The following is a 25,658-nucleotide window of genomic DNA, read 5'->3' on the forward strand; positions in this document are numbered from 1 at the left end:
TCTAGGGGGCGGTGCTCATCTCCGTTTCAAAGCCGAAGAGCCAGCGCTGTCCGAAGACGTCTCCGTGGTCATGTGGCCGGCATGACTCAACACCAAAGGCGCACGGAACGCTGTTCCCTTCCCACCAAAGGTGGCCCCTATTTTTCTACTTGCATTTTTTTTACGTGCTTTCGAACTGCTAGGTTGGCAGAAGCTGGGACAAGTCACGGGAGCTCACCCCGTTACGCGGCACTAGGGATTCGAACCGCTGAACTGCCGACCTTTCGATCGACAAGTTCAGTGTCTTAGCCACTGAGCCACCGCGTCCCTTAGCAGATACATACAGCAATAGAAAAGCCGCAACCAAGTATTACAAACACAATGGGAATCAGACTTCGGGATAAGTAATGTCCAAGTCCAGGACATTATTTGCTCTCACCCCATCCATCTCAAGGGGTGAGAAGATTCTTCCTCCCTTAACTCAATTTTGGAGCTTTTCATGATGGTATCTTCCTAGTTTCTAATTACTCTCTTGCCTGCTTTACACATTTAGAGAAGTTTTTGGAGTCCAACCGACTAACACTCAGTGCGAGAGGATTTTTTTTCCAAAACTGAATATTCATTTTATGGACTAGCCCAGGGGTCAGCAACCTGCAGCTCTGGAGCCGCATGTGGCTCTTTCTTCCCTCTGCTGCGGCTCCCTGTTGCTGGTCGGCTCCACAATTGATAGGGCTTTCAATTAGGACAGGTAGAGGAAAAAGGATGCCGTGCTAGGAGGAGACTCTATGGTGGGGGAACCGGACTTCTGGTTGGCTCCAGAATTGAATGGGGGCTTCCGGTTAGGACCTTTGTGGCTCTTTGAGTGTTTAAAGTTGCCGACCCCTGGACTAGCCAGAAGAAATTCCTATTTCCAATTTTCAATCTGTGGTTCCTACTTGAGAATGTCTGAACTGTATTCCTAACATCTAGCTAGCGCTTGATAATAACTTGATGCTTGATAAAACCCAGATATGTTTAGCAGTGCTGGGTTACTTGGAGACAAAGATATCTTTTATTACTATGTAAAGATGTGCATCTCCACTCCCGGCCAATATTTCATGAGGGCTAAAACAACATTTGCTGGTTTCTTGTTAGTTTTTAGGCACAATTCAACAGTGATGGCTTTTAATCCATAAAGCCTCTCTTTCTCTTGAAAACCAAACATCTTTGTACCTAATTTAAACGCAGTCAAATTGCCCAAAATGTCGTAAACAAAAAGTGGGTGAAAATATTGGTGGGGAAAAAAAAAAAACCCATCTCGTATCCGTGTAAATGAGGGAGATTTTTTTTTCCTGGTTTTTTTTTTTAAAAAAAACCTTTAAATGCATTCAATGTAGATTTAACCTTTTTTTTTTTTAATTAAAAAAAAAGGTTACAGAAACTGGCTCCTAAGTCAATAAGATTGTTCCTTCCTTAACGAGAAAATAAAAGAGATGGATTGTGAACTGGCTGCATGCAAAGAAACTCGACTCGTTCTTATTTTAGAAAAGGAAAAAAAATTAAAAAGAAAGAGAACGTTAATGTTGAAATCTAGGTTATATTTTACATGCAAGAGCCTCCACTTTGCACGGAGAAAAATGAACCGAACATTGGATCCCTCCGTTAAAAAAAAACCAAAAAAACAAAAAACACGAACCCAATGTACACACCACAAAACAAAAAAGCACAACACGCAACACAGACGAAGCTCACGGGGTTGTGTCTCAAGCGTCGGCTCACAGCGTCGTCACAAGGTCACAAGGTGCATGTACAGCCCCCCCCCCTTCGCTGCCGCCCCCTCAAACAAAAACACGCACACCTCAAAATGCAGAAACGTATACACACCTTGCCCTAACATCTCTTTTGGGGGCTGGGGCACTACTACTTCATTGCTTTGGAAACGGGGAGGAATGGGAAATTTTAAGTTAAATGCTAAAACGGAAAAACAGACAACTAAAACAAACTTCTTTGCAAAACAAAAACGGGGGGAGGGAGGGGGGAGAAACGCAGAAAGTTGCAAATACGCAAGCAATCACAACCCTTTCCTTTAGCTTCCGAAAACCATGTTGGTTTGAACGGGAGGGGGGGGCGGAGGAGGAGAAAAAGAGGGAGAAGGAGGAGGAGAAAGAGAAGGAGAAGCAAGAGGAGGAGGAAGAGGAGGAGGAGAAGAAGCAGAAGGAGGAGGAAGGAGGAGAAGGAAAAGGAAAAGGAAAAGGAAAATTAGAATAAATCAGACCATCACTGATGTTAGAAAACATTCAAGTTAGCAACCTGGATTACAGAGAACAGGAAAAGGCGTAGCTGATTCCCTCCCTTCCCCTTATTCTAACAACATACAGTACAGTTAAAACATGTAAGATTACGCTATACATTATATACACAAAAATACATATTGGATCTTAGCAACGTGTGTGTGTGTGTGTGTGTGTGTGTGTGTAGACACCCACACATACTTGTAGTGCAATTTCTGAAAAGGAAAACAAAACAAAACAAAAAACACACGAAGGAACCCTCTACGATGAAATTAGCACAGAGCAGAACACGTCAAGAAGAAGAAGAAGTCCCGTCCAGTAGAACACCTCAGGAGCCGTTACAGAATATCCCAGTACGCAACCATCGAGTTCAACATCTCCATAAAGTGCTCCTTTGATTCACAAAGCTAGTGTGTGTGTGTGTGTGTGTATTGCATATGTGTTTTCTTCCCTCTCTTTTCCTGTCCCTCAGGGAAGAGAAGCTATTGATGAGAGAGAGAAAAAAAAAACCCCAAGGTTACTCCAGAAGAGGTGCCTTCTCACAACACGGCTACCTAAATTGGACGAGAGGGTCATTTCCATGCATTTATTTAATGTCCCCTTGCACCGGTGTGGTAGGCATCTCTTTAACCCTAGATGGGGGGTTTTGGTTTTTTTTTGGCTTCTTGAGAAGGAACACGATAGCTTTGAAGATTGTATTGCGTGGCTCCAACTGCTTGGAAGAAGTCTACGGTCTTCTATGGATTTGTCCCACTTTCCCATTGATGAAGAAGGAATGCCCCGTCACATCCACCGTGGGAAAGCATCAGGTCTAAATTTCCAGCATCCCAAGTGGGTGAAGTCAGCTGAAGCAAAGCCGAGCTCCAGATCATCTTCCCATGCAAAGAGAGATGAGAAGCTTGGGAGATGTTGAAGGACATCCAAGGACACGGAGCCTGGGGAGAAGTGGTGGACAGGGCCCAAGCGTACAACCAGACAAAAATCCGTAGAGGTCTGTTCACCCCCAAGGGACATTCTTCCTTCCTGACTGAGCTTCACCTTTCCAATCACAAGAAGTCCTCCAGGTGTCCACTGCCAGCAGTAGACAAAAGTATCTCCAAATGAAGAGGGGCCAAAGCTGGCATTGCCATAACCCCATCGGTTCTTCTTCAGAAACAACACAGAAAAAAAACCCAGTGGCCATAAAACAGGTTTGGTCCTTGGTTTCCTCCGCCCTCTTCCACCAGTTGGAAAAGGGTCCTTCTTGTATCTACCTGTCCCCAGTTTGCACCAGGGTTAGCAGGAAAGAGGCGCTACTCCTGAAAAAAAAAAAGAGAAAGGAACAAATATAAGGAGCAATGGATATATTGCTTAACGCATTGTAAGCCGCCCTGAGTCTCCGGAGAAGGGCGGCATATAAATCAAATTAAAATATATAAATCAAATTTAGATAGATAGATAGATAGATAGATAGATAGATAGATAGATAGATAGATAGATAGATAGATATAGATATAGATATATCTGGGAAAGATCTCCCTGCCAACTGGCTTCCAAGATGTCCTGCCCGAGACGTCTTCAAAAGGGTGCAGGGTTTATGGCCATATTTATTATTTTATCTATTCTTAATACTAATACTAATATATACCACACCTAATATTATAACAATCCTCTTAACTTTTTTTTTTAAGTTTTATTTTATTTATAATACTTTTCATCTCCATCAAACAGTGTGTGAACTGGGTACAGTTATTATTATTTTTTTTAATTTGATTTATATGCCACCCTTCTCCAGAGACTCAGGGCGGTTTACAATGTGCTAAGCAATAGCCTTCATCCTTTTTGTATTTGTATGACTTTGTATTTATACAAAGTCAGCTTATTGCCCCCACAACTGGGTCCTCAATTTACCTACCTTAGAAAGGATGGAAGGCTGAGTCAACCTTGAGCCTGGCGAGATTCGATCTTACTTTAATTGCAGACAGCTGGTGTTAATAACAGGGTGCTTTAGACCACTGTACTACCAAGGCTCTGATTTTGAAAATTCATCGTTCACATACTTGTGGTATTCATTACAATAACATTGATAATTGAACAAGAGCCTTGGTGGTGCAGCGGACTAAGTGCTGTTATGTAGTAGTAGCCGGTAGTAACAAATTTTACATTTCAGCACTGCTTCTCTCCATAGTAACATTTTCTCTTCTTATATCTTCTCTTTCCTAACTTCTGTTTCTATTCTCTAGCCACTGGTAAAATACATCCCATGTCTAATATATGCCATACCTAATACTATAACAATCCTCTTCTTAATTTATTTAACTTTGTTAAGACATTTTCTCTATTTCACTCGTCTGCTTTTTCCCACTTTTCATATTTATTCTCTAACCACTGATAAAATCATCCCCATATGGATGAATAGATAAAATAACTAAATATGCCCGTAAATTGTAATTGTTATTGTATAAAAATATTTGCACAAAATATTTGCATCCAGAGAACACACTGTTTAATGGAAGATGAGGTTTCAATCAAACTACAACAAAAAAAGTTATTAAAAATGAAAAGGGTGCAGATTTTAGGAACCAAAAAAACAATTTACCTGCGTGGAAAAAAGAAATAAAGCTTATTGTCATGCGCAGATTCCTGATATCAAGCTGGAAAGCCGTCGTTCAATGCACATTTTACCTAAGAAGACAAGAAGGATATGAGGGATATGATTAATTCACCATCCCTAAAATGTTCACAACTCATGAGGTCTAGAAAAATATTCCAAAATTTTCCCCCACCAAAAAAACCCATAGCTTTAAACCCCAATTTTATACTTTTGGCCAAATATACTGTATGTCAAAGGCAATGATCATGAATTTTAATCATGGGACTATGGGGATGTTGCAACAGTCCTAATGTGAAAACAGTCCTAAATACATCCCTTTTTTTTCCAGTGCCTTTCTAACTTCAAACGGTCACTAAGTGGATGGTTATAAGCCGAAGACTACTTGTGTAGTAGTTCTCACGCCTAGCAGTTATGCTCAAGCTTTAACGCAGGAAGTTGGGTTATGTCAGTCTCAACAGCAAAGCACGTAAATGAATGTAGTCATATATGTCACTACACTGAAGGCTTTGGTGCAGTGGTGAAATTCAAATTTTTTTACTACCGGTTCTGTGGGCGTGGCTTGGTGGGAAGGGGGGGATTGTCATAGTGTGTAATAATAAAATATTTAAAAAAAACAAAAACAAAGAAAGTCCAGTTGCCTCTTGAAAAAACACTTTTGGGACAACCAGGACCTGGATAGCTGAGAACGTCCATAGACAGCAATATGATTGCTGTCTATCAAAGCAATATGATTATGAAGAAAACACGAGTAATTAGATGATAAAGTTGGAGATAATGTTGGAGAAAGCAACAAGATTCAAAGCAAAACAAAGAACTCCACGAAGGAGTCTCAAAAAAGTCTCTTTCCTGGCCCTCCTTACATTTATTGATGTTCTCAACATCTCCTTGCTCGGTGATGAAGTTCAAGAGACCTTCCATCAAGAGCAACGCTTTCTGGTATCTTTGGACACAGTCTTCTCGGTGATGGAACATCTCATCCAAAGCAGCAGCCTGAACCTGGGAAGGAAAAACATCTTCAGATTCTAGGAGCCATGGTTGCAGTGGTTAGAATGCAGGATTGCAGGCTAATTCTGCTGACTGCCAGCTGCCAGCAGTTCGAGTCTCACCGGCTCAAGGTTGATTCAGCTTTCCATCCTTCCAAGGTCGGTAAAATGAGGACCCAGGTTGGTGGGGGCAATAGGCTATAGAGTGGGCTGTAAAGCACTGTGAAGCGGTATAAAAGTCTAAGGGCTATGGCTATTGTTTGTTTGTTCCTTCCTTCCTTCCTTCCTTCCTTCCTTCCTTCCTTCCTTCCTTCCTTCCATCCATCCATCCATCCATCCATCCATCCATCCATCCATCCTTAGCAGTGGTTAGAATGGAGCATTACAGGCTAATTCTGCCCACTGTCAGCAGTTCGATCCTGACCAGTTCAGGGTTGACTCAGCCTTCCGTCCTTCCGAGGTGGGTAAAATGAGGATCCAGATTGTTGGGAGCAATATGCTGACTCTGTAAACTGCTTAGAGTGGGCTGTAAAGCACTGTGAAGTGGTATATAAGTTTAAGGGCTATGGCTATTGTTCCTTTTTTCCTTCCTTCCTTCCTTCCTTCCTTCCTTCCTTCCTTCCGTCCTTCCTTCCTTCCTTCCTTCCATCCATCCATCCATCCATCCATCCATCCATCCATCCTTAGCAGTGGTTAGAATGGAGCATTGCAGGCTAACTTTGCCCACTGTCAGCAGTTCGATCCTGACCGGCTCAAGGTTGACTCAGACTTCCATCCTTCCGAAGTGGGTAAAATGAGGACCCAGATTGTTGGCGGCAATAGGCTGACTCTGTAAACCGCTTAGAGAGGGCTGTAAAAGCACTGTGAAGCGGTATATAAGTCTAAGTGCTATTGTTATTCTCCTAATTGCCTTAAGATCAAAAGTCTTTGATCTTCACACCCAGAGACATATCTGGGCCCCCCACTGCTGCCACCAACACCCCCATCATCATCCTACATTGCAACACCAGATCAGGTCCCAACCTACCATCTGCACAGCGTGGCTGAAGATGAGCTTCTCCGCCGTGATGCTGTTGATGCGGTCCATGAGTTTCTGTTTGTCCATGAACCACCTCTGTAGCCTCAGGTTCAGGTGATGGCACGAAGAGACGCTGCTTTTGTACAGGTCGTTGAGCTTTCTCACAACTACAGGAAAGGACATCAATGAAGGAAGAAAGTCACTCACCAGATAGGAAAACTGGCTGCATACTTCCTGCAAGATTCAAGTCTCTCTTTTCTGGAATCTTCCCTGAATGTCCTTGGACCGATTGCAATCAATTAACCCTTGTCTACCGTATTAAGAAGCCAAAATAATAATAAATATAATTCTTCTATCCTCTTGAGCTCCAGGAAGGGAAGGTATTCCATACTTTTCGGAGTATAAGACAGACTTTTCCCCCTCCCCAAAAGAGGGTGGAAATGTTGGTGTGCCTTATACACTGAATACAGCCATTTTGGCCTCCTGAAACGCCGCCACGTGCATCCTGTTTTTGCCAAAAACAGGCCCGTTTTTTGCAAAAATGGGGCCTGTAGAGGGTTTGGGAGGCCTGTAGAGTGCTCCTGGTGGCTGGGGAGGGCAGAAACGCAACGCATGGGGGGTTTGGGAGGCCAAAAATGGGCCCGTTTTTCGCAAAAACAGGAGCGTTTTTGCCCTCCCCAGCTCCCAGGAGCACTCTGCAGGCCTCCCAAACCCTCTGCGTGGCCCATTTTTGCAAAAAACGGGACACGCAGAAGGTTTGGGAAGCCTGCAGAGTGCTCTTGGGGCCTGGGGAGGGCAAAAAAAAAATTTTTTTTTTTCTTGTTTACCTCTTTGAAATCTTGGTACGTCTTGTACTCCGGTGCATCTTATAGTCCGAAAAATGCGGTAGTTGAAATAAATTGAACTAACCTGAACTTTAACACGGGCTGCTAAAATTCAGCCCAAAGCTTTTGGAATTCCAGTTTTCAATATGACAGAAGAAGAATGAAAGAACTTACACAGGAAAGCCTTCAACTCCAAAAGGTTTTCTACACCTCTATCAGCATTTTAAACCTCCTTCATGCTTTCCATAGGTAAAATAAGAAAGCAGTATGGAAGATTTTTTTTTTCCCCTCCAGCAATGACAAGAGAACGGATAACTTATTTTTTAAATAAAAAGACACTTAAAAGCAAAGACACCCAAGGTCAACCATGAAGATTTTTAAAACCTCCCCTTAAGTCAATTCTGTACTGTAACCATGAAGGCGTTTAAAACCTCCTTTTAACTCTATTCTGTACTGTATTAGTAAGTCAAATTTAGTTGTTCTCCTTTAATTTTAATCTGGTTTAACTGTTCCTTCTGGTTCCCTCTAGCGACCAACTTTGGAAGTTCCATCCTATCTTGTTTTTTTTTTTTAAAGAATTCAAAGCGACAATATTTCTCCCACAGGAAAAATTCTCATAATTAGTTTCAAAATCTATCTATCATCTATCTATCTATCTATCATTTATTTATTTATTTATTTATTTAATTTATTTATTGGTTCAATTTATATGCCGCCCTTCTCCGGAGACTCGGGGAGGCTTACAATGCGTTAAGCAATAGCCTTCATACTTTTGTATATACAGTACCTGCTTAGTAGGGCTTTCGGGCCCCCCCAAGCGGTGTTCTTTTTTATACAAAGTCAGTTTATTGCCCCCACAAACTGGGTCCTCATTTTACCTACCTTAGAAAGGATGGAAGGCTGAGTCAACCTTGGCCTGGTGAGATTCGAACTTGCAGTAATTACAGGCAGCTGGTGCTACTTAACAGCACTTAATAGCACTTTAGTCTGCTGCGCCACCAAGGATTTCAGATCCATTAGTCCATTTATAACTTTCCAAAACCATCGTTCTAATCACAATTTATTCTCTCCACCCACTCCTTTTTTTTTTAAATCCTTATCTAAAACTTCTTTCCCAACAGATTGAAGAAAACTCAGCCAGCATAGTAAAAACTTGCAGTGCTGAAAATTCCTAACGTCTGAAAAGCATCTGTTTAAGAACACTTCTTAAACAGGGGTGACATTCAAATTTTTTCCCTACCAGTTCTGTGGGCGTGGCTTGGTGGGGTAGGTGGGTCCTGGGACTCATGACCACGCCCACTTAGTCACATGACCCACCACCACCAAGCCACGCCCACAGATCCCGGTAGGAAAAAAATGTGTGGATGAGCATGAGAAGGGCTCATAGCAAGGGTGAAATCCAGCAGGTTCTGACAGGTTCTGGAGAACCGGTAGCGGAAATTTTGAGTAGTTCAGAGAACTGGCAAATACCACCTCTGGCTGGCCCCAGAGTGGGGAGGGAATGGGGATTTTGCAGTATCCTTCCTCTGAAGTGGGGTGGGAATGGAGATTTTGCAATATCCTTCCCTTAGGAGTAGGGAGGGAATGGGGATTTTGCAGTATCCTTCCCCTGGAGTGGGGAGGGAATGGAGATTTTGCAGAATCCTTCCCCTGGAGTGGGGTGGGAATGGAGATTTTGCAGGATCCTTCTCCTGCCATACCCACCAAGCCACGCCCACGGAACCGGTAGGGAAAAAAAAATGGATTTCACCCCTGGCTCATAGTGAATGCTGTGGCAGAGAGAATCCAAACTTTTCTCCCTCCATTCACAGGGGAGCTGCTGCTACTACCTTTATGGTCCCCCCCCCGGCCCCCTCCCTCCCGGGGACTACCTTAAAGGGACAGGCTGCAGCAGCTCCGCTATGAATGGAGGGAGAAAAGTTTGGATTCCCTCTGCTGCATTTAACATTGAATTCTGTGGCAGAGAGACGCCGAACTTTTCTCCCTCCATTCATAGCGGAGCTGCTGCAGCCTGTCCCTTTAAGGTCGTCCCTGTCCCTTTAAGCCTGTCCCTTTAAGGTAGTTTAAGCCTGTCCCTTTAAGGGAGGGGGGGAGAGAGAGAGGAGTGGGTGGGTGGGTCGAGTCGCCGGAAGAGGTGAGTGGCGACCGGGTGGGCGGGATCAACCAGGGGTGATTTTTACCAGTTGGGCAAATTGATTCAAATCGTCCCTACCGATTCGCCCGAACCGGTCCTATCCGGTCGAATTTCATCCTTGCTTTTAAATATTTTTTTTCCTGCCTCTTCATTCTATGTTTTATTTCACTTCTGCTTCACTTGTCGTCTCTTTTTAAAAAGTTTGCTCCTTGCATTTTTTTCTTTCTTTTTAAAGCTCCTTTTTTTTCTGTCGATTCTGAATGCTTTGGAATGAAATACCAAGGCATGCATTTCTAAAAGGTGACGTTTAAGAGACAGGTGTCATCTCCTTCTTATTATTCCCCCTCTACCCTGGAACAACCCTTGCCGAGGAATGAGTCAACTGGCTGAGCGATGGCATATTAATTTTAGATCATGGGCCTAGCTCTGTAATTATTAAGTCGCACCCACATCAATTATCTTTTAAGCCCGTAGCTTAGCACATAGCTAAGCGCTGAGAAATTCCTATCAGGTAAACTTAGGTGTTATTATTCTTGCTCCGAGATTAGCAATCAGGATCTTGGACAAAACAACAGAACCATATATTTGCCGTTTCAGAACAACTTGAATATGAAACCAAAATGGAACAACCTCCAACTTGAAAAAAAGAGGGACCGTAGGGGAGAAGATGAAAATTAAGATTAGCTCCATTCCTTTTGATGTTCTTGAAGAACTTCAAGACCAGGTTAGGTTACCAAGCCTGGAGGTCCCAGGGATCTGGAGACATGTTTATAGTAGATGGCTCTATTATTGAGGTGAATATACTCATTCTCAATCAGCCAGGGGTCTTCCGGTCTTCCTTCCTTCCTTCCTTCCTTCCTTCCTTCCTTCCTTTCTTCCTTCCTTGTCTTTCCTTCCTTCCTTCCCTCCTTCCTTTCTTTCCTTGCCTTTCCTTCCTTCCTTCCTTTCCTTCCTTCCTCCCTCCCTCCTTTCCTTCCTTCCTTCCTATCTTCCTTCCTTCCTTCATCTTTCTTTCCTCCCTCCCTTCCTTCGTCTTTCCTTCCTCCCTCCCTCCTTTCCTTCCTTCTTTGTCTTTCCTTCCTTCCTTTTCACCTTTCCTCCCTCCCTCCCTCCTTTCCTTCCTTCCTTGTCTTTCCTTCCTTCCGCCTTCCCTCCTTTCCTTCCTTCCTTCCTATCTTCCTTCCTTCGTCTTTCCTTTCTCCCTCCTTTCCTTCCTTGTCTTTCCTCCCTCCCTCCCTCCCTCCCTCCTTTCCTTCCTTCCTATCTTCCTTCCTTCCTTTTCACCTTTCCTCCCTCCCTCCCTCCTTTCCTTCCTTCCTTCCTTGTCTTTCCTTCCTTCCTTCCGCCTTCCCTCCTTTCCTTCCTTCCTTCCTATCTTCCTTTCTTCGTCTTTCCTTTCTCCCTCCTTTCCTTCCTTGTCTTTCCTCCCTCCCTCCCTCCCTCCCTCCTTTCCTTCCTTCCTATCTTCCTTCCTTCCTTTGTCTTTCCTCCCTCCCTCCTTTCCTTGTCTTTTCTTCCTCCCTCCCTCCCTCCCTCCTGCCTGAACAATCCCTTGCCGTTTTCTTGGCAAGGTTTTTCAGAACAGGTTTGCCATTGCCTCCTTCCTAGGGCTGAAAGAAAGTGACTGGCCCAAAACCATCTCACCGGCTTCGTAACGGTGAACTACAACTCCTGCCCTCCCAGTTTCTACCCACGTGCCTTAACCATAAGAGTAATTCTGAGCGACAATTAATTACTAAGATGACGGAAGAAGCAACCGATTCTTCCAATGGCCGGACATTTAAGCAAAGTTGAATTCTCGCATCTACTGCTACTTAAAACTGTCTTCGTAAGGCCGTGCTTGCTGGGGAAACAAAAATTAAGTGTTCCTTGCGCGGTTGCGTGCACAAATACTTACTTTGCTTGACAGTGGAGGAGAGACACAGTTTGCCTGCCCGGATCTGGTCAATGGCCATCTGAAGCCCAGCGGACAACAATTCAGCCACTTTCAAGTACAAGACCAGCTGTTCTGCGTAGCTGTTCAACACAACAAAACAAGAGCTCAAAGGTCAACCGAGGTGCAGAAGGAAACCACACAGCTCTTTTACTTCCTGACCATCGGGTTGATGTCGCAGGTGGGATCCCACAACACCTGGGTGTGTTGCTATTTACCTCCATTCCTTGCTGAGCAAACTGATTTGGTCAGCGACGACGCTTTCTTGGAGCTGGTACTCCGAGGCCACCGAGCTGGACATCTCGCTGGCGCTTCCTTTGATGGTGGCGAGCTCCATCACGTAGTGGACAAAAGCCAGCGTGAACCTCAAGCTGCGTAAGATGTCCGTGTGTTCTTGCTGAAAACGTAGAGATGGACACAAACGTTAGAAGGGTCTGTCTGCTAAGACGCGGAAGTCTAACCCAGGGGTGGGATTCAGAAATTTTAGCAACTGGTTATCTGCCCGGTTGCTGGGTGGATGTGGCCTACTCGGCCTCCTGTACCATCGAGGGGTGGGGGGCTCCAGAGGCTTTCCTTGAACCTCTGGGAGGGTGAAAACGGCCTCCCCTGGGCTCGTTTTCGGACTTCCAGTAGGCCCGTTTTTCACCCTCCGGAGGCTTTTTCCAAGCCTCCGGGAGGGCGAAAACAGCCTCCCCTGGGCTCCAAAGGCCGGAAACGAACCCATTTCCGGACTTCTGGTAGGCCCATTTTTCGCCCTCCCAGAGCCTCCGGGCAGGCCCTGCACTTACCTAGCATCCAAAAAGGGCTGTGTGGAGACTCCTGGGAGGGGCAGAGCAGGCTGGGCAGGGTCAGCCAGTCCTTGCAACTACCAGTTTGGCGAACCGGATTAAAATTAACATCCGGTTCTCCCAAACCAGTCCAAACCGGCTGAATCCCATCCCTGGTCTAACCATGTGCTTTCAAGCCAGGAAACAGTTATCTGTTTGGTTAAGGTGGTGGGATATTGCATGATGGCCTATTTTGTCTCCCAATCACACTTTGGAATAAGCTGAGGTGGACAACCTCAAAATAGACAGTTTCTTTGGTTGAGGATAGACTAGAATTTGGATCTAGTCTGGGCAGAAGAGACCATTTGCACGTCTCCCAGGAAGCTTCTATGGATGAGGTTTTCCATCTATCTAGTTCAACATGATGCTTCTTCTTGTGGAAGATCCAACATGGATCTTCTTCTACAACAGGGGGTGGTGGTGTCAATTTAATTAATCGATTTAATTGAGGGCCGCAACTGGGTTGTGTTTGACCTTGGGGTGTCAGGGTTCCAAGTAACACCCCCCAATGAAAGAAGACTCCAAGGCTTGAAGTTCTTCAGAGTCCCATTTTATTAGAGATGTCATATTGGCACATCTGGGAAAACCCGAATCTGAAAGCTTCCAGGTTTTCCTCACCCAAAGGAAACTCCAAGTCCCTTCCCCTACACCCACATGTCCATCACATGGTCCAATCAAAGCACCGTCCCAACTGGAGATGCCTCCCACTTACACCCCTCCAGGTGCAGGGCAAGATGTCCTTGACTCCTTGAGAAAGGAATGTTATTATGACTACATATCACCCCCGTTCCATACAATCCCCCCTTCCAGTTTCCCACAGTAATAAATGTGGCAGGCCTGAAGGCCGAATGCAAAAGATGGCTTCCAGGCCTGACAGGGTATGTGTGTGCATGGCTGGTATGGGCGTGGCCAGGGTGGGCGTGGCCAGCTCAACATCACGCATCGAGGCTCCGTTTTCATCCATGATGACCTTCTGCAGCCCTCTGCCAGTGAAAATGGAGCTCCGGAGGGGGTGGGGGGGCTGTTCGTGTGTGACCCGCCCTGGCTCCATTTTCGGCCGTAATGACCTCCTGCAGCCCTCTGCCAGTGAAAATGGAGCTCCACGAACGTTTTGTTGGCGGAGGGCTGCAGGAGGCCGTCTGTTGTGTCCTGTCAGTGGCCTGTGCAGCTAGTAGCTGATTCCGACAGCGAGGAGGCTGGTGTGGTGCTGCGCCACTGGCCTGTCAGTGGCCTGTGCAGCTGGCACTCGAGTCGGACAATGAGGAGGCTGGAGAAGATGTGGTGCCAGAGGCGGGGATTCAGCCAGGGCCTTCGGAACCTCCAGAAGCTCCCATAAGTGAAGCGGATGAAGAGGAGGAGCCTCTTCTCGATGCACAGACGCGCAGAGCTGCCAAAAGGCAGGAGTGGCTCCTCAGGAGGAGGTCTCCTCGAAAGTAAGGCTTGGGGCTAATTGGCCACTCCCTTAGCCTATTTGAGGAAGGACGACGACTGAGGCAATTTGCAGGGAACAACTTCATTCACTCTCCTTGGTCTTGATCTTAATTCTCTCTTCCTGCAAATTGCTTCTTGGCTTTCTGCCAACCATAGTAAGATTACGATTATTTATTCTTTGGATTCTTGTAGGCTGTTAAGAAAGTTAATTAACAGCCTTTGTTTGGGAAAAAAAACTGATTTTATTTTAGTAAACTAAGGTTTGTACAGACTTTGTGTGTGCTGCGTTCTTTGGGGTCCATAGCTGGGGCAGAACAGTGTCATGGCCAAAAATGGAGCCTGGGAGGGTCGCATGCGGCCCTCCCGACTCCGTTTTTGCTGGCAGAGGTGCCGGGGGCCGATCCTTCGTTGTTTCCAGGGTGGCCGCGTGGGCCAGATCGAAGCACTCTGCGGGCCCACAAGCCTTGAGTTTGACACCCCTGTCCTACAAGGTCTACGGTTGAGGGTGGATTAGAGCCTTTTTTTTTTTTTTTTTTACTGTTTTCAACTTGGGTTGGGGGGAATGAAACTCACTTCCATGAGGGTCTCCTCAGGTAGCTCAGGTGCCTCAAAGGTAACGGCTCCTTCCAGGTTGGCAGCAATTGGATCAGCCAATGTATATCTGAGACCTGATGGAGCTTCAAGGATTTCCCCACCGGCTCCCATAATGAAGTGGCGCCCACTGAAAGATCCTCCAGAACTCAGAGAACTTGAAGATCCTACTAAGAAAAAAAAGAAAAAGCAGAATGTACAACACAAAACTTAGGAAGTTGATCAACCAAAGGAAAACAAAAGCCCTCCTTCTTCACATCTAAATGTGTTTGTTTTTTTTTAGTAAACTGTGGGAATACCCACAGCACTGATGATGTTACCTAGTTGGGTCATGAAATGTCTCCAAGAAAACAACCAAGCTCAGGGACCACCAAGGATCCCACAGTCGTCCTCCTCTTCCTCCTCCTACCCCTCAAACCCCACACCTTCCAAACTGATGATATTACCTAGTTGGATCAAGAAACATTTGCAGGAAAAGCACCAAGCTCAGAGAGCATCAAGGACCCTACAGTCCTCCTCCGTCCTCCTCCTCCTCCTCAAACCACACTCCTTCCTAACACTGATGGTGTTCCCTAGTTGGGGCATGAAACGTCTGCAAGAAAACCGCCAAGCTCAGAGAACACTGGAGGCCTCACAGCTCAACCCTGAGGTAACCATGTCTTCATTGTACAACCTAAAGAGAGCAACTACAACGGTTCCATCCCTTTCCCAGTTGGGGTACCTGAATACATTCTGGTTCGGGTGGTTTGTGGTGGTGTTGTCCCAGCAGGAGGTGACCCAACGGTGAAGATGACCGGTGAAGGGCTTCCAGAACCTTCTCTGGCCCCCGAGTGAAGGGTTCCTCCACAACCCATGGAAGGAGCTATGGAGAAAATAGGAACACCTCAATTCAAGTTCCGTGGATGCAGAAGAGACAAAATTCATAAACTAAAAAAAAAAAAAAAGGACGGGAACCACCCCAAATTTCTCAGCACCTGTTATCTCCATGGGCTTCTCGTTGTTGAGGCTATCACTATTGCCAGCTTCCCCAAAAGCAGCTTTAAGAAGCAGGTCGGTGAGACGGCCAGTGCTGAGCGACCTGAAGAATGAGAAAACGCCATTTTTAGAGGAGGCCCCGTCTACATTTCCTGGTTAAAACAAGTGGGAAAAATCTACACTGAAGGGACAAACTATGAGCCTTGGTGGCGCAGCAGACTAAAATGCTGTTAAGTAACACCAGCTGCCTGCAATTACTGCAAGTTCGAATCTCACCAGGCTCAAGGTTGACTCAGCCTTCCATCCTTTCGAGGTAGGTAAAATGAGGACCCGGATTGTGGGGGCAATAAGCTGACTTTGTATAAAATATACAAAAGTATGAAGGCTATTGCTTAACGCATTGTAAGCCGCCCTGAGTCTCCGGAGAAAGGGCGTCATATAAATCGAACCAATAAATAAATAAATAAACTCAGTTAGGGTTAGGCGGTCTTTGTGAATTTGGAGAGCAGTTTCTCAGTTTCGGGGCTTAATGCTTCTGGTTGTTGTGTGGAGGACGTGAATGTAGCAGCACATCGGAGAAACTCATCAAAAATGAATATCTTCTCTACCTCACCCCACCTTGAAAGGCACAAAAATGTAAACCCCACCACCCTTCCAGCATTGATGATGTTACCTAGTTGGCACCAAGGACTCCACAGTTTCCTCCTCCTTCTCCTCCTCTTTGTAAACCTCACTCCCTTCTAGCACTGATGATATAACCTAGTTGGGTAATGAAACGTCTGCAAGGAAACAACTAAGCTGTCAGGGTTCCGACGGATGCCCTAATTAAATCATGAGCCTCGAGCCAAGCTTCAAAAGAAATCCCGTTATTAGGAGCTTAATCTTGGCACATTCCCAAGTGAAGTCAGCCCGGACCCTACATAATTTACGCCCCAATCATGACCCTGTTTCCCCCTCCCCCCAGGGTGTATCATCAATCACATTCGCCAATGGAGCAATTTCGCGGGTTGTAGAGATCACTCCCCTCCGGCCGCTGGGGGTAACCCTGGGATACAGCCTTGAGAGAGATAAGTCTGGAATGTGCATTTGGCTGCCCTGCAGTTTCATCGGTTTCCCATCCCCCCTTGCTTATGGGAACTCGAGAGAAGGTCAGGAATGCTTTGTGATTTGACATAAGCTCAGAGATCACCAAGGACCCCACAGACCTCCTCCTCTTTGCAAACCTCACTCCCTTCTACTACTGCTGATGTTACGTAGTTGGGTAATGTCACATCTGCAAGGAAACAACCAAGCTCAAAAACTTCTAAGGACCCCACATATGACTAGGTTAGTCTATCTGCAAATCAACTTTGACTTTTATTTTTGGTTGTGAGGGTGCCCACCTGCCTTTGGCGTCTTCCATCGGCCTCAAACTGAGGCCTCCTTGTTGGTAAGGTAAGTGTCCCATTTCTTTCAAATCCGGCAGTGTTTTGTTCCTCGTTGGGGTGATGACAACGGCTTGGTGGGCCAAGAGAGTGAACAGATTTTGGGAGCTGGGGGTTTTACTGAACTCAAAGGGGGACCTTGCCTATATTTATAAAACAAAAACAAAAACAAAAACAAAACATTAAAAGGAAGGAGAAACGTGACAAAACGGATAGAAATCGACAGAAATGGAAAACGTAATCTGCTGGGTTTTTTAGGCTTCTGATCACACCGAACATTTTTGGAACTTGTTGTGAGAGACCCATACAACAAGGAGGATTTGCTAAGCAGCAAAAGAATTGCTCAAGAACCCTCTCGTTCTTTTCTCCCAGAAACCCGGTTTGGTGGAGTGATTAAGCTGCTGGATGAGAAACCAGGAGAACGGGCGTTCTAGTCCTTCCTTAGACAAGGAAGTTGGCCAGGTGATTTTAGGGCAATCACCAGTAGATTGGGAGTTCTAGTCCCTCCTTAAGACAAGGAAGTTGGCTGGGTGACTTTAGGGCAATCACCAGGAGATTGGGAGTTCTAGTCCTTCCTTAAGACAAGGAAGCTGGGTGGGTGACTTTGGGGCAATCACCAGGAGATTGGGAGTTCTAGTCCTTCCTTAAGACAAGGAAATTGGCTGGGTGACTTTGGGGCAATCTCCAGGAGATTGGGAGTTCTAGTTCTGCCTTAGGCATGAGAGCTGGCTAAACTACCTGGGCCAATCATCAGGAGACCATGAGTTCTAGTCCTTCCTTAAGATATGGAAGTTGGCTGGGTGACTTTGGGGCAATCACCAGGAGACTAGGAGTTCTAGTTCCACTTTAGGCAGGAAAATTAGCTGGGTGACTTTGGACTAGTCCCTCTCTCTCATATGGTTGTAGTTGGGGGCAATTTGGACTGACGCAACCTCCCAATTTAGAACTTTCCAATTCCACCCAAAGGGGTCCTGAGGAAGGGTAGACTACCTTTGTTGGAGAACCCAAAATGGTGGGCAAGGGAGTCCTCTGCATGAATTCGGAGAGCTTTGGAGAAGACCTGAGGGGCCGACCAGACTGAAGGCTGGGTAGCCGCGTGGCCTGAGCAGCTGGGACGGGGCTGAAGTGGGGGACCAGAGGATCTGAGTACTGCTTGGTGACTTTTTGCCGGCAGGAATGGAAATCAGAGAGGTTGGGAGCGCTGTGAAGACGATAGCCCAGTCCTCGCAGAGAAGGATCCGATCCTGAAGCATCTGAAGGGAAGAGGAATAAAACAGAAGAGGGAGTGAAGAGCAGAAAGGAAGCAGAAAGCATCAAGGCAAACCATCTGGCAAGAAGAAATGTTGGAGAGATGATAAATAAATAAGATAGCTAGATAGCTAGATAGATAGACAGACAGACAGACGGATGACAGATGGATGATGGATGGATGGATGGATGGATGGATGGATGGATGGATGGATAGACAGACAGACAATGATTGATAGATATAGAGGCAGATAGATAGATAGATATATAGATAGGATAGCTAGATAGACAGACAGACAGACAGATTAGATAGAGATAGCTAGCTAGCTAGAGATAGATAGACACAGACAGAAACAGACAGATGACAGATGGATGATGGATGGATGGATGGATGGATAGATAGACAGACAGACAGACAGACAGACAGACAGACAGACAATGATAGATAGATATAGAGGCAGATAGATAGCTATATAGATAAGATAGATAGAGAGATAGAGAGATAGAGAGAGAGAGAGAGAGAGACCAGAAAATGGAGTGACTGAGAAGTTCCAAAGAACGATTCAACATCAAACGTACCTGATATGGGCACCCGAGTTCTGAACTCGGTTCCAAGAGGACACGGGATGATCATCTGGTCTGACTGCTCTGGAATTGTTCCAACTTCAGGAAAAGGAAAACCAGCATGATGAGAAATCACACACTCGGAGGGCGATAAGAGCCGTGGTGGTGCACTGGTTAGAAGGCAATATTGCACGCTAATTCTGCTGACTGCCCACTGCCAGCAGTTCGATCCTGACTGGTTGACTCAGCCTTCCATCCTTCCAAGGTCGGTAAAATGGGGACCAAATTGTTGGGGGGGCAACAGGCTGACTCTGTAAAACCGCTTAGAGAGGGCTGGAAAGCACTGTGAAGCGGTATAGAAGTCTAAGGGCTATTGATAAGGGCTATTTTATTTCCTTAGAGCAACGTTGCCCCAAATACCGCTCACCTGAATCAGATCGTTGTGAAGTTCACTCGGGAATCCAGAAGGATACCAAAAATGAACAAGGCCTCAGCAGAGACACATAGGTTTTTCCCACCTGGCCACAGGTAGCTCCCTTCCCACCCACAAGGAAGGCTAAGGTAATTTGAACTGTGTAGGGCAGGGATGCCAACTCGAGGCCCGAGAGCCGGATCCAGCCCACGGGGTACTTAGATCTGGCCCACAGGGCCGCTCTGGAAACAGCGAAGGACCAGCTTGTGGTGCTTCTGCCAGCAAAAATGGGCTCCCAAGCTCCGTTTTCACTGGCAGAGGGGTTGCAGGAGGCCATGGTAGCCGAAAACGGCACTCAGGAGCCCATTTTCGCTGGCAGAGCGCTCAGGCCGCCACAGGCAGGCCCCCGATGCAGACTGACGTCGAGCTGGCAACTCCCACCCCGTCCCCCAGAAATCAAACACAACCCTGACGTGGCCCTCAATGAAATCGAGTTGGACACCCCTGGTGTAGGGCTTTCACTTTGGGAAGTGACTGGAGTCACAGGTGAAAACAGGTGAGATTGTAGATGGAAATAAAGCAAATAAAAGAAATGCAGGTTCATCCATTAGGTTGGCTAACGAAGTCACCGGACATCGCAAACATCTTGGTTCTTGAACGGATTAACTAGAAGATTAATCTAGTGCCTGGTGACGCCGTGGCGCAGTGGCCTAAGTGCTGTTAAAGTAGCACTTAGCTGCCAGCTGCCTGCAATTACTCCGAGTTCAAATCTCACCAGGCTCAAGGTTGACTCAGCCTTCCATCCTTCCGAGGTAGGTAAAATGAGGACCCGGATTGTGGGGGCAATAAGCTGACTTTGTATAAAAAAAGAACACCGCTTGGGGGGGGGCAAAAGCCCTACTAAGCAGGTATATACAAAAATATGAAGGCTATTGCTTAATGCATTGTAAGCCGCCCCAAGTCTCTGGAGAAGGGCGGCATATAAATCTAACTAATAAATAAAATAAATAAGATGGGAGAATCTGAACATGCAGCTCCCATCTAGAGACTCTGGTTTGTGTTTGTGGGGACATGCAGACAAGGGATGTCCCCAAGCCAGGACAACCAACCCTTACAAAACCAAACTTATGAAAATCCATCAAACCAATGCTTGCATTCTTGGGTCTTTGTCCAGCCCAGTTCCAACATAGCACCTGACCATTAAAGGGTGTCCACCTCCAGATCATCTGGATAGCCTACCTTGAGGAGAAGGTGTGTAAGGCTTGGCACCACCAAAGGAGAACCTTCTAGGGGATGGCACTGTTCCATGCTCACCAGCAGAAAACGGAGGGGATGGGCTGGCTTTCAGGAAGCCAAGTGGACTCGTGCTGCCGGATCTTTTGACAGGATTAGACCTAATGGAAAAGGAGTATTTCTTCGTTCCAGATTGTGCATAGCAGGAAGAGAAGGATCAATGGAGGATCACCCATTCCACCTTCCATTGACAACATTCAAGGGCCAAGACAAGAGAGGAGACCAAGAATTGCTTCCATCTCCATCTGGACCCTACATCTTCTGGACATAATTTAGAAGAAATAAGAGTCCCGTCACTGTCCCTCTTTATCGTATACACCTGCTTTTTGTATCGTATTAAATCATGATTTTCCTAAGGAAGGTTACCAGCTCACTGAACTCAGCCTTTGGGAACACAAACATGTCCATAAAATAATACAACATATCTAATAAAAGAGAATATTTGTAGCTCAGGGAAGGGTCCTTGGTGCTCTCTGAGCTTGGTTGTTTTCTTCCAGATGTTTCATTACCAAACTAGGTAACATCATCACTGCTTACAAACACCCACCTTATCTCCCTTGGAATGCTGCCAGAGAACTAATTGCCACATGCAAGGCAAGGCCAAACCTAGCACAGAGTCAAACAGAGCTTTTCCCGACCAGATGAACTAATTGCTTCCTGCAAAAGCTCACGTCCCGTTCACTTCTCTTTTATGTTTTATGGGAGGGGCCAATCATCTCCAAGCCTTACTCCCAAGTCAACCCTGTTTTCTTAATTGTACCAATCTTCTGGCAGCTCTGGGCATGCACACACTGGGAACAGGCTCCCGCTGTTCTTCTGCCTCGTGATGTCAGACTCCGGAGACTCCATAGGCAACAAAGAACTACCAGATGCGCCCCCTCTCTGCCTCTGACTCAGAGCCCTCGTCCAAGCCTTCCCCAGGCTCCAGGACTGGCCCACGTTCCTCCCCAACCTCCTCACTGTCCGAATCTACTGCCAGCTCTGCTGGCCGCTGGCGGGCCACAACAAGATCCCTCTCTCAAGAGGGAAGCAGAAACCAAACTGTAGCCAAATTCTCCAGTTTTGACACCAGAGAAGCTTGTCAAAGTCCAACCTGTTTCCATCCTTTGCCAGGTACACAAATCCTCGGCTAACCAAAGCCCAGAAGCATTCCCAGATGGGCTTCTTGTCATCCATCTTTTTCTTCCAAGCCAAAGAAACTGGTAGCTCTCAGAGGCTTCCTTCCCTTAACAAAAAGGTGCCACCTACACAAGACGGATTGGCTCCATCACATGACTGTAAGCCAGGCATCCCGGCAACAGGACTGGTTCCCGAGTCCAAAAACAGCATGCCAGAAGCATGGCTCTGCCGTGTTCTGTATAATTACAGATAATGACACTTCAGAGAAAGAGGAGATGTCTGACTAAGCAGGTGAGCAAGAACAAATAATATAAATACACACGCATGCACGCATACTTTGCCACGTTGGATTTTCCAGGGAGGGAGGGAGGGAGGGAGAGATATAGATAGATAGATAGATAGATAGATAGATAGATAGATAGATAGATAGATAGATAGATAGACAGACAGATATTACATAAAGAGAAATAGAGATGTATCTTTCTATCTATCTTCTAATCTATCATCTACTCTCATATTTCTATCTATCTATCCTCCTATCTCTATCTATATCCTCCTATCTCTCTATCTCTCTCTATCTTTCTCTATCTTTCTATCTATCTATCTATCTATCTATCTATCTATCTATATCTATCTTATCTTTCTATCTATCTTATCTTACTATCTATCTATCATCTATGATAATCTATCATTCTCTCTGTATCTATCCATCTATCCATCATCTGTCTCTCTCTGTCTTTATCTATCTATCTATCTATCTATCTATCTATCTATCTATCTATCTATCAATCATCTATCTATCTATCTATCTATCTATCTATCTATCTATCTTCCTATCTCTCTATCCTCCTCTCTATCTCTATCTTTCTCTATCTCTATCTTATCTATCTATCTATCTATCTATCTATCTATCTATCTATCTATCTATCTATCTATCATCTATGTCATAGATTCTATGATAATCTATCATTCTCTCTGTATCTATCCATCCATCATCTATCTCTCTGTCTCTATCTATCTATCTATATCTATCTATCTATCCTCCTATCTCTCTATCTCTCTATCCTCCTCTCTATCTCTCTTTCTCTATCTCTATCTTATCTTATCTTTCTATTTATCTATCTATCTATCTATCTATCTATCTATCTATCTATCTATCTATCTATCTATCTATCTATTTCTGCCCGGAAAATCCAACATGGCAAACTTCCCTAAGACACACTCATAACCCGAGAAGAGACGATCTCATTTAAGATGATGTAAAATCAAAATGTCCGCGCTCCAAAACTAAGAGGAATTTTTGTCTCATGCAAAAACAGATGGGATTCTCCCAAAGAATGCAAAGCTGGGGATTTATTTGGCTTGCAAACTGCAGAGGTTTCCAATCTGAGCATCGCCTCCCTGGTCCTCAACTTTGGCGGTATGTTCCCCAGATGCCCTCCGAAGCTGAACGATCAAGTACAGCTTTTCATGTAATAAAATGGGAAAGGATCAAAGCCACATCTGGCAAGAGAGTCGCATTTGTGAGGTTTAATTGCATCAATTCACTGGCTTTAATTGCATCAATTCATTGGGTTTAATTGCATTAACATTAATTGCATTGGATGTTCAGTGCAAAACCCAAAGTGAAAAGAAGCTGTATTTAAATTCTCATCCTGACACTACCCACAAAGTTGAAATTAGGCTCTGGTTCACAGCTATGTCTCATCCAAAGTCTGACGCTCAAATTAAACTTCAAAGAGTTTAAGAGCTTGCAAAATAATGCGCCATGGTTGACCTGGTCCATATTTTTAAGCCTCTTCTGACCATCCTGTACTTGAGTGAATCTGTCGGGCCCAAAAGCTAGAATGATACATGATGATTCTTTCAAGCTTGAGGTTTTTTTTATTATTATTATTTCCCACCTATAGAATTTTGCCAGACAGAGGACTCTACTATCTGCCTCTGCAATATACTTTGGGAGCTTCAGCTTCTTTCCCTCGCACATAATATCCAGTTTGAGTTGCCTCTAAGTCCTCCTGGGAATCCAGACTACATGCCATCACACTGGGTTTACTCTGTCTAACCCTCCATCCCTCCTTCCATCCCTCCATCCCTCCGTTCCCCTGTCTGCCTGCCTCTCTATTTGCCTGCCTGCCTGCCTGATCTATCTATCTATCTACCTACCTACCAATCATATCTACCAATCATAACTATCTACCAATCATAACTATCTATGATTCTCTATCATTCTCTCATCTATCATTATTTCTGTATCTATCTCTATATCTCTGTATCTATCTATCTATCATTCTCTCTCATCTATCTATCATTATCTCTGTATCTATCTCTGCATCTATCTACCTACCTCCCTACCATATCTATCTATCTCTGTATCTATCTATCTCTGTATCTATCTATCTCTGTATCTATCTCTGTATCTATCTCTGTATCTATCTATCTATCTATCTATCTATCTATCTATCTATCTATCTAATCTATCTACCTACCTACCTACCTACCATATCTATCTATCTATCTATCTATCTATCTATCTATCTATCTATCTATCTATCTATCATTTTCTATCATTCTCTCTCTCATCTATCATTATCTCTGTATCTATCTCTAATCTCTGTATCTCTCTCTATCTATCTATCTATCTATCTATCATTCTCTATTAATCATTCTCTTTCTCTCAATTATTATCTCTCTATCTCTATCTTCTACCTACCTACCTACCTATCTACCTACCTACCTACCTACCTACCTACCTACCTACCTACCTATCTATACCAAATTTATATTTCGCTGATAAAGAAATAGTTATATAGTTTCATAGTTATGTCAGGTCCCAAATCAAGAATGAATGATTCTTCCAAGCTAAGTTCTTTATTGTTTCACACCTATAAACAGAATCTTGTCAGGCTAAACACTCAAAACTATCTGCCTCTACAATATACTCTGCGAGCTATTCAGAGGGAGCTGTTTTCACCCTTTCTCCCACACATAACATCCAGGCTGAGTTGCTTCTTACTCTCCTTGAATGCAGCCCCTCCCTCCCTCCTGGAAATCCACCTTCTCCCCACATTGCATTGCATCATCGTTGGCCAACGGGTCCATCGGAGTCAACCTCCCTAACAGCCCAACACTCACCGTGGCAAAGTATACTGAGTGGGGGATTGAAGATTCTGCTCAATCCGGCGGTAATTTTGGATCTGCGTAGGGACTGGAATGGGTATTGATTGTCCGGTTCTGGTGCCAGATGAAAATTGGCTCGATCGCCTGGGAGGTCACAGAAGATAGGCAAGTGATGGTTAGAGCAAAACCAGGACTACTGAACATGCTAGATATAGGGAGAATGAAGGAGAAAAGTTCTGCAGAGAGTCCCATCGCCTTAAACTGTGGGTTGCTTTAATCAGAGCCTTGGTAGTACAGTGGTCTAAAGCCTTCTGTTATTAAGACCAGCTGCCTGCAATTACTGCAGGTTCGAATCTCGCCAGGCTCAAGGTTGACTCAGCCTTCCATCCTTTCTAAGGTAGGTAAACTGAGGATCCAGTAATGGGGGCAATAAGCTGACTTTGTATAAATATACAAAAGAATGAAAGCTATTGCTTAGCGCATTGTAAGCCGCCCTGAGTCTCCAGAGAAGGGCGGCATATAAATCAAATTAAAAAAAATAATAATCACAACTTGTTGAGCAAATTCTAGAGGCCTGGTTCCAATGTTGGAGCATTCACATCTTCTGGAGGGAAGTTGTTCCATTGATTAATTGTCCTCACTGTCAGGAAATTCCTCCTTAGTTCTAAATTGCTTCTCTCCTTGATTAGTTTCCACCCATTGCTTCTTATCCTGCCCTCAGGTAGTTTGGAGAATAGCTTGACTCCCTCTTCTTTGTGGCAGCCCCTGAGATATTGGAACACTGCTATCATGTCTCCCCTAGTCCTTCTTTTCATCAAACTAGACATACCCAATTCCAACAACCACTCTTAATATGTTTGATATTCTATTCTATTCCCATTTTCACTGGGAGGGTGAGGAATACCATCTCAAATTCTGTC

The 25,658-nt window shown here is 45.0% G+C and overlaps 1 protein-coding gene across 2 annotated transcripts in view; it reads right to left on the bottom strand.

Annotated features, from left to right (window-relative positions):
- Window positions 1-1,535: 1,535 nt before the first annotated feature.
- ULK1 (unc-51 like autophagy activating kinase 1) overlaps window positions 1,536-25,658 on the bottom strand; it is a 94,500-nt gene continuing 70,377 nt past the window's right edge. Inside the window, exons 17-30 of one of the 2 annotated variants that reach the window (XM_087880305.1) lie at window positions 24,754-24,882; window positions 20,446-20,600; window positions 18,810-18,893; window positions 17,973-18,235; window positions 16,941-17,125; window positions 15,558-15,661; window positions 15,305-15,445; window positions 14,566-14,753; window positions 11,953-12,131; window positions 11,699-11,817; window positions 6,853-7,010; window positions 5,703-5,838; window positions 4,828-4,913; window positions 1,536-3,547 (exon numbers count right to left, since the gene is read on the bottom strand). In XM_087880305.1, the coding sequence (XP_087736431.1) occupies window positions 4,858-4,913; window positions 5,703-5,838; window positions 6,853-7,010; window positions 11,699-11,817; window positions 11,953-12,131; window positions 14,566-14,753; window positions 15,305-15,445; window positions 15,558-15,661; window positions 16,941-17,125; window positions 17,973-18,235; window positions 18,810-18,893; window positions 20,446-20,600; window positions 24,754-24,882 (1,897 nt within the window). In that variant the 3' untranslated portion in view covers window positions 1,536-3,547; window positions 4,828-4,857. The remainder of the gene's footprint in view (window positions 3,548-4,827; window positions 4,914-5,702; window positions 5,839-6,852; window positions 7,011-11,698; window positions 11,818-11,952; window positions 12,132-14,565; window positions 14,754-15,304; window positions 15,446-15,557; window positions 15,662-16,940; window positions 17,126-17,972; window positions 18,236-18,809; window positions 18,894-20,445; window positions 20,601-24,753; window positions 24,883-25,658) is intronic. The other variant, XM_087880304.1, reaches the window with a different exon arrangement.

The sequence above is a fragment of the Pantherophis guttatus genome, chromosome 17 (assembly GCF_059756535.1).
Source record: "Pantherophis guttatus breed Tessera chromosome 17, ASM5975653v1, whole genome shotgun sequence".
NCBI classification, from domain to species: domain Eukaryota; kingdom Metazoa; phylum Chordata; class Lepidosauria; order Squamata; family Colubridae; genus Pantherophis; species Pantherophis guttatus.